This window comes from Amphiura filiformis, chromosome 5 (genome assembly GCF_039555335.1).
Source record: "Amphiura filiformis chromosome 5, Afil_fr2py, whole genome shotgun sequence".
NCBI lineage: Eukaryota > Metazoa > Echinodermata > Ophiuroidea > Amphilepidida > Amphiuridae > Amphiura > Amphiura filiformis.
The window spans coordinates 43,209,764-43,219,112 of NC_092632.1; the positions used below are offsets into that span (position 1 = coordinate 43,209,764).

Consider the following 9,349-nt stretch of genomic DNA (forward strand, 5'->3'; position numbering starts at 1 on the left):
GGTTTAATCAGGGCGAATATCTGTAGTCTGAATTGAAGTAGGATAACGGGAACGTCCCTGATACTCAGTGTATTGTAAATTTGCACGGGTTACCAGCTTCTTCTATATTCACCAGCTGATTATTTATGCGACCTAGAACTGAAACGCTGCTAAGGGCGCTTGCTTGGCTGAAAATACTCAAGTGGAAAAAAACCCACCATAATTGTAATAAATTGTCACAATCTAGTCCCGACATACCGCGTATTGCTTGTCGTATGTATTTAGTATATTCTAATAATAATTCTCCTTGCTTTCACACAAAAATGGTAATATTACATAATAATTGTTTTATTCTGATACAAAAGGAACTGAATAAGGAACTAATTTACAAAAGTAAAAACAAAGGTACAAAAGCACATACAGGTATTAAAAGTATAGGCTAAACATTTTAAAAAGAATATTAAATGAAAATAACAATAGTAACAAATTACCAGCATATAAATTTGTTATAGCGCCTTGTGGAATACATGAGTGAATAATGATCTACAAAATGATATACTTTACAATAAAATAAGCATTATAAAATATTAATACTAGTATTACATATCTACTTATTGACCCTAGGACTACGAAGGGGGGGGGGTCGCCATAAGATTTTTGTCCGTCATGAAAAACGCACGTGTTTACGCCCAAACGACCTAGGCTAGTCGTAGATCCATCCTTTGCGCTCATTTCAATGATACATTTTTACCCCAGGACCTTACCCGGGTGTAGGACCTGCCATCAAAGAAGACCAAACAGGGGGGGAGAGTTGGTGAGGCCCACCATTGGTTTCTACAGTAAAAGCAATGATTTTCATTTCGCTCTTGTAAAATTATTCCAAGAGGTACTGACTAATTACTTGTTAGTTAGGTACATTTTATATTTGCCCATACTTTTGTACATAGCCAGAATTTCCCAAATTTGCATGGGTGCCCTCATATTATGACGTCATAGCGGCATTATGCGGGGATTTGGTATCACTGGATAGAGAAGACCCATATCTATACATTGGTACCGTGTTACAAAATATGGCTCAGTAGTTCTAGGGTCACTAAGGATACATTATAGTTTTTTTAAGACCCTACTTTAATTTTTCTTAAAGCTTAAAAGCTTATCTTTTACCTGACACGCCGAACACTAACGTATATAGACTATATCGAATACTACGTCACTCGTCCTCATTTAAATAAAATGTTGCCCCCCCCCCCCCAGAAGCATCCAAAGGGCAATTCTCATGAGATGCTAATAAAAAAGTTTTACAATAAAATGATATTGCCGGTAATCTTTCAGAATACTTGTCTTTTGATGTATGTTTCGTAATCATTGGTTATTATCATTTAGCACCGTAACCTGTGCATCGAATCTTGTTATGGTTCTGAGGTCATACAGAAATCTAGAAAGGTTTTCAATTTAAGTCTTCTCTCATTGTAGGGGATTCTCCAATGTCTGAGGAAGCTACCTTATTACAGAACAGAAGTTGAGGCAGAACATTTTGATCGAATGACCCGTGTATAATCATTCTTCAGAATGCATGTACGCCAATCAACCTATTAATCGTGTTAATTGGGATCTCCGAAGTGCTAATCAAAACTGACGACCCAACCGGCACGATTTCATTCCAGGATTTCATTGTATCTGGAGGTGTGTGGGTTGCACCATAATTTCTTGCACAGCAACAGTTGGTGGTTGAGTCACGGCATACAGAACTGCCCTGGCCAGATCGTCCGGATGCAGCATATGTTTTACGTTCTTAAATTGCGGGAATTTTTTATCTACCATATCCTGAGCCTGTGATAAAAAATGAAAATTTCAGGAACATTTCATAAAAATTGATTTTACGCAAAATGGAAATAAATTCAAAGCTATTTAAGAGCCTACATTTAACATTTAAATGGCAGATATTTAGGGTTGCGTTGGTGTATAGGTGTGGGGTTCTGGGGGTTGGTTGTTTGAGGTGTGTGTGTGTGGGGTGGGGGGTGTGTGGCGGGGGTGTATTAGTGGTGGGTAGGGGTGTGTAGGCATGGTGGGTGGGTGCATATTCATTGTATTCTGAGGATTTGCGCATGACAACACACGGGCACATTGAGGTTCTTCGAAACTTTTGATGACTAAAACTTGGCAACGCCCACCTTTTTCAGGATATCGATCGAATTAATTTATCATAAATAATATTATATATGCAAGCAAATAATCGGGATATCGATCGAATTAATTTATCATAAATAAAATTATATATGCAAGCAAATAATCTTGCCGATAATTGAAATTGTAATTATTGCTACACGTATTTTCGTAATAATTATTATTGTCATTTTCAGTCCCAAGTTCGATTTACAATTACATTAGAGTCAACCCACCATCACTCATCACGGTTACCAAATGTGCACAATCAAGTTTTTGGGTCAAGTGTCCAAAAGGTCACCGATCCCGAACTTGGGTTGCCTGTGACTGAAAATTTGACGTACGTCTTAAATTTGTTTTTAAATAATCAATTATTATTATTTTCATTATTGTTTTGTCGGGTAACCGATAAATGGACAACATCGGCAGAAAAACACTGGTCGAGATTGCATGACTATCTGAAGTTGAGTCAATTATTTGTTAGCCGATAATTAGCCCAATGTTGGCTTGCCGAACATCGGACCAAAATCGGTTGAATGTCAGAAAATGTTGTAAACATTCTGATGTTGAACCAATGTTAGCCCGATGTTGGTTAGCCGATAATTTGCCCAACATCGGCATAAGAACATTTACCAACTTTCTGATGTTGAACTGATGTTGGCCCGATGTTGCTTAACCAGTGTACTTCGGTTATATCTATAAATGCGCTTTTATAAATACACACGTGACCCATGGGCACGACATATCAAGACCAGCAAGCGTGACCAAATCCTCATGCATTGACCACTATACAGAAAGGGATAGGAACTCCGTAGATAAATATCATCAAATTTAAGTATTAATTGAATTGAAAATTATTACACATTTTACAATTCCGAATTTGTAATATGTTATCAAAAACAACATTTTGAAAGTATTTGACGACGGAAAAAATATTCAACGACGGAAACGTTTACAATATAATCACAAAGTTGAACAAAATAGACAATTTTGCTGCACAGCAGTCTCATGTTGTTCTGCCTTTGCATTGTATAGAACGACCACTCGCTATGTAAAAGGTCACTTCGAGACTTACTGTCTATAAACTGTTATGGCAGCGCGGAGGTGGTCACGTGCGCATTTATAAAAGCGCATATATATATATATAACCGAAGTACACTGTTAATTGATAATTGACCCAACATTGGCGGTGCCGAACATAACTTACGTTTGCCCCACATTGCATTGTTGACCGGGTCTCTGTGTTGACCTTATATGCGATTACATATTAGTATTACCGTTTTCTTTTTTGGGGGGTGGTGACATGACAACACACCAATCGACAAACATAGCACTTTTGGCCTTCAAACTTGTCACATTTCAGGTCCTCGGAAATTACGTGTAGGAACGATGCACTGAAGTGTTTAAAAGCATACCTCTTGATCAACAACGTGGGCGTCAAAAGCTTCCGTATCTGTTAATCCAACCTGTACATTTGTAACACGGACTTCTGTTCCTTCCAGCTCAAGACGAAGACACTTAGACATGCCTTCAACAAAAAACTTAGTACCGGTGTAAACTCCACATCCGATAAATGGCTAGAAGAGAGTAAAGGTACACACTTTAAATACTAACACAGTACTTGAGAAATAGTTTATGATGGGCATGCATTCTCCTGGCTCCTGTGTGAATTAGCAGCGTAATCGGAGTGTAAAATAACTAAAGATATGCGTAGCAACTGGTCATTGACCGGATGGGTACTAACCTAGCAGGAATGCTGAAGATGAGGGTATTTTAAGTTGCTATCTTGTAGGCTTCTTCATATCGATTCTCTACCTTCAGGTGGAGACCCTCGGAACTACTCATCAAAGAGCAGGCTGACTGGGTTTATCATATTATTTGGGTCCGATATATCGAAACAAAAGTTATACATAAAACTTATGGACAGGTTTCTTACAGTTGGACAGATTACATTTAGACTGTCCTGATGACTTACAGAGTGAGGTATAGTTATAGCGTGTAATTTAGAGTAGAAGCAGCATTTTGATGATTTTCACAAAATGACCCATAACAACCCCTACAAGACCTTAGACTCTTATCCATGTAGTCATGTATAACCTATAACAAGCTTGGGTCAGTGGTTCTTATGGCCAAGTTTGGTTGAAATCAGGTCAAGCGCTTGGCACTAGTAGTATTTTTACTAAATGATCTCTAATAACCCCTACATGACCTTAAACCACTCACTGACTTGGCTCAGCACTTCTTGTGGCCAAGTTTGGACGAGATCATAAGCGTAGATTCCGTGGATGGAGGATGAACCGGGGATGACCCCCCTCGATATTTTGATAAGGGGTGGTCTATACAATCATCCCCAATGTTGACGCCTGTATGTGGGGTTCTGACCATTAATTAACCTCTGTTTTGGGCATTTTATCCTAACAAGTGCGAATTTGTTCCACGTTTGCATCATATTTCTCCATGTTAGCTTCAATATACCAAAAATTTGTACCCAAATCCGATTCTGTCACCAATGTGCTAGATTCACTAGACTTCAAGAATTTTGTTCCAACCCCATCCCCCAATTGTCAATAAGAAATCTACACCATTGACTCGGATCCAGTGTTGTCTTAACAGCTCTTAAACCGATCGACTACCACACACACAGGGAACAAAGCACTTCACAATTACAAAATTTTCTTTGAAAAATACAAAATCGTGTTTCAAGAGTACTTACGATCCTTCCAGAATCGGATGTAATATTGACAATGTGACCGCTTCCTCTGGCAACCATACCTGGTAGTACAGCTGCAATGCCATTACATACCCCCTACAATCATGACAATATAAAAAAGTAATTGCAAAAATAACGAGATTACACACTAGTCTGCTTTAGGCTGTTTTATCTTTACTATCCCAGCAAGCACAAAACGTTTTTGTAACATTTTAAAATGGGTTCGCAAAGGATACCCAGCATACGTTATAAAAATATCGAGTTGTATAAAGGTTTACATTTCAAAACCGTTTTCAAAAGTGTCAGAAGATTATTTTAACATTGCCGACAATTTTTTTTACAATAATATTTTGAAAACAGGTTAGGTCACTATAATAACATCCAATGATCATGCATATCATGGTTGTTTGAGGTGATAATTTGCCGCTCACGCATGGAGATCGAACAACCATCACAGCGTGTACCCACAAGATGGCGGCATATGACGTCACGCTGACGGCCTCTATTCGATAAACTGTCATTTGGGTGAAAACTGAGGGCGCTATTTATCTATATATATTTTTTTAATTAACGTAATTTAGCCAAATAATGTGAGTTTAAATACATGAAAAAGTTTTTAGAAAATAAGTTGGTTTTTTGTTATTCCATTTTCTGATGTTTTAATGGCCGTATACAAGTGTCTACCACATTGTAAATAAAATTGCAAATAAGATTCAAGATAATAGCACCTTCGCTGTATTTGTCTGGGGTTGTTGAGGGTGGGATGTAATCGGAAATAACACGAATGAATACATGTCTTTAGAGTTAACGTCCATGCATCAATACCGAATGAGTATTTGCCTTACAGTTAACGTCTATGCACCAATACTGAATAAGTATTTGCCTTACAGTAATGTCTATGCATGAGTATTTTGCCTTACAGTTAACGTCTATTGCATCAATACTATTTATAGTTAACGTCTATGCATCAATGCTGAATGAGTACAATGTCTATACATCAATGCTGAATGAGTACAAGTTTGCCTTACAGTTAACATCTATGCATGAGTACTTGCCTTACAGTTAACGTCTATCATTCTCTCCCATTCATCTTCTTTAACATTCTTCATCAACGTGAAGGTAAATGCACCTGCATTATTTACCAAGATATCCACTGGCCCGAAGGTAGTCTCTGCTTTCTGAACCACATCTTTAAGCTGAAGATAAAGTATTACGTTAATGACTAAATCATTTGCTTAATGGAGTGATAATGACACATATTAATATGATAATTTAAGCGAACATAATATACTCAATTTTCTAAAGAGATATAATATATATAATATAATATATTCATAACCTCATTAATATACGCAGCAAGTGCGATCCAATCACAGATAATAACTTTTAAATACGCGGACGCAAATTCAGGTCATTGAAAAAGTATAATGACCGCGTCTCGTGACATAGCTAAAAGTACGCTCTACAATGACCGCGTTACGTGACGTGTTACGCTTTCGAACAATTTACGCGAACGCTGGCCGCCGTATTTGGACATCGCATGATTGTGCGCTAGTTGGATTGGTCGCTATCGGTATTTTCTTAATGGGCTATTCGATTTTTTACAGGGAAAACGACAGATAAAGTTAAAATTGTGTTCTGTTTTCAAATTAAAAGAAGAAAATGTGACGTAAATTGCGCCCTTCGGGATATTCCTCGGTTCCAAAGCACAATGTTTAGATATTTCACAATACCCTCAAAACAACTAATGCGCAGTCATTAACCTCTAAATATAATATAATATAATATAATATAATATAATATAATATAATATAATATAATATATAATGTAATATAATATAATATATAATGTAATATAATATAATATAATATAACATAATATAATATAATATAATATAATATCTGAGCTCATTCTGTGATATATCTTACATGTTGCCTGACTGTAACATCTGTTTTCACCGTCAATGCTTTGCCGCCATTCTTCTCAATCGTTTCTTTCACTTCCTGCAATCTTTCTTCTCTTCGGGCACATAATACAACAGAAGCTCCAGCTTCAGCCAATCGAAGAGCAATGACCTTCCCGATGCCACTTGAAGAACCGGTAACCACGGCAACCTTGCCTGCCAAAGGCTTATCTGGAAATATATATTTGTGTGGCTTAGATCAATGATTCACTTGAAGAATTGGGAAGAAAGTTGAAAGGTGGTCCATTGAAACTTAATTATATCTAGTCGTAATTTTCATGTTCTCCAGTCAAGAGGTGTTCCAATGACATTATACATTGTATGATATCATTATATGAGCGCCCTCGAAATTTTGTTTATGATACTCCTTGTCTAAAATTCACCACAGATCTTATGCATTTGTTTGTTTGACTTGTCTACATGTACAGGGTGTATCAAAATGATTGGTACCCATCAATATCCAGTTAGCTTAACCAGGACTGCCACATCAAAATGCAGCATAACTTCCACCCAGTTTGTAGATCTATGTTGTAAAAGATCAGGTGTAAGTTGTAGTCATTCCAAGAGGATCTAATGTTGAGTTAAGAATAAAAATTCCCTTTAAAAGGGAAGGCCAGCGTCAATGCAGAAGAGGTCTTGTAAATAGTTTGGGTCACGTGAAAGGCATTTTTAGGATCACGCTTACATCCATGTTACATGACAGTTCACCAAACCATCAATGGTGAGAACATGCACACTGAAACAGCAAAACACATTAACTCCTATAACTCCTGTCAACTCTTTAATTCATTACTCCAAATTGTTCTGTATTTTTGTCTTTACTGCTTTTTACCCATGCTTATTTATAAAAATCAAGAAATACACTGCAGTTGTTAGTTAATTCGCTATGTTAACTCAACTTACATGCACATTTTATTTTAAAATAATTTTATATTATTTCGCAATGTATAGTTTACTATAAAGTAGATAGTGGCAAGCACATGATAAAGGACTGATCATTCACTACAATCTTCACTTTTAAACTGTATTTTTTAATGTGTTGATTGTTAGTCCGAAACTCCTGCAAAGCTATGGACATGGCATCTTACCTACTCCATTCTGTAGTCTGCATTGTGTGTTTTCTCAGTCTTCAATCATTTTGTTGAATGTAATTTTATGAATCAAATAAAAAAGATAGAAATTGGCCTCACTTTAGTTATGTGTCATTTTACAGTATTTATCATTTATAAAGTAAGACAATAATTTATTTATTTTCTATAAGTGCATGTCAAAATATGGGATATATTGTTCAATATTATAGCTAGCCCTAAAAACTTTATTTTCAATCGGATTTTTCCCGTTGAAAAGACAAAACTGATGTTAAAGATAGCAATAATATCATCAATAACATTTTCAGTCAATTTTATCCATAAAACGATACAGGATAGGATAGATGATTACTTTGACTTCAATGTGGTCCATATAATGAAGATTTTGATTCCACAACATTACTAGATCTGTTATCAACATATCAATTATGCACTCACAGGCAACCAAACATCAGTAGTCCACTGATATGACCTCGTGATCATTCCCCTGCTTTGACCATGTCATTTTTTTGATATGCTGATTGCTGAACAAGTTTATGTTTATATGTGTAGGCCTAACATATGATAACTTTTTAAGTCATAATTAATTCAAACATAACTTTGGCAATACTCAATCGTTTTCGTTCGTTGAAACGGCAAAACATACTTTCTTTTCCTTGCAAATCGAATTAGCAGACATCAAAAACATTTCCACCACGAGAAGTAAAAAAATAATTCATACCAATAGAAGAAGGCTATAATCTTAGCTAATCTTTAGTGTACACAAACCCCATCTCAGAATTAGGTACCAGCGCCCTATGCGCTGGCGAAAAGCAGGCGTTTCATTAGACGAAAAGCAGATGCATACCAATCATTTTGATACAGCCTGTATGGTTGATAAAGCTGTGAAAATGACACCAACAAAAATGTGCCTACATACCATACGCTGCTAGAAAATAAGGCTTCTTCCACCTCCCTTTGCCATGATGAATATTGTATTAATTGTTTACATTACCAAGTTTTCGATATTATCGTCCAAGTTTCAATTAGTTAGCTGTTCATTTTACTTCATACAATTATACTAGTGAAATGACCTATATAACACAGCTAACACCGACTGCAGTACACTCGATTTTTTGCCCGTGTGTAGTGAGCTAGTGTGTTAACATTTCACAAGAATACACTACACATATCTGATAATAAGACCCGTAGTAGATAAGACGCAGTGACAAATTCAGATATCCAGAAATTTATCACTGCGAATTTATCACTGCGTCTTAAAAACATTCACAGAAGTATTCACAAGAATATAACTGCACATTCTATTATATTAATATAGTTATTCTTATTTACTTACCTGCTTGCTGCTGGTTAGCCATTTCAATAGTTGTATATCCAAGCTTATCGGGAACACCGTGGTTTCAGATATGACCCTCGCACTACGCGAACCAATTGTATAATCTGTA

General features: G+C 36.4%; 1 protein-coding gene across 2 annotated transcripts; it reads right to left on the bottom strand.

Moving 5' to 3' along the window:
• Positions 1 to 306: 306 nt before the first annotated feature.
• LOC140153171 (uncharacterized oxidoreductase Lmo0432-like) lies at positions 307 to 9,349 on the bottom strand. Of its 2 annotated transcripts, XM_072175839.1 has the most exons (7): positions 9,241 to 9,349; positions 6,782 to 6,987; positions 5,921 to 6,048; positions 5,876 to 5,888; positions 4,856 to 4,948; positions 3,558 to 3,719; positions 307 to 1,809 (listed from the first exon to the last, which is right to left on the bottom strand). In XM_072175839.1, exons 1-7 carry the CDS (start codon positions 9,260 to 9,262, stop codon positions 1,648 to 1,650), a joined length of 786 nt encoding a protein of 261 aa, XP_072031940.1. In that variant the 5' UTR covers positions 9,263 to 9,349; the 3' UTR covers positions 307 to 1,647. The 2 variants fall into 2 exon arrangements, with proteins under 2 accessions (XP_072031940.1, XP_072031939.1); XM_072175838.1 differs by lacking the exon at positions 5,876 to 5,888 and having other exon boundaries at positions 5,908 to 6,048.

What these genes read in the sequence shown, in the direction of transcription:
- LOC140153171 (XM_072175839.1), bottom strand. Translation starts at nt 9,262, where the DNA reads ATGGCTAACCAGCAGCAAGCAG. An exon ending in GGCTAACCAGCAGCAAGCAG is followed by an intron (nt 6,988 to 9,240) that starts GTAAGTAAATAA and finishes ATATATTTCCAG; the next exon opens with ATAAGCCTTTGGCAGGCAAG. An exon ending in CCCACGTTGTTGATCAAGAG is followed by an intron (nt 1,810 to 3,557) that starts GTATGCTTTTAA and finishes TTTTTATCACAG; the next exon opens with GCTCAGGATATGGTAGATAA.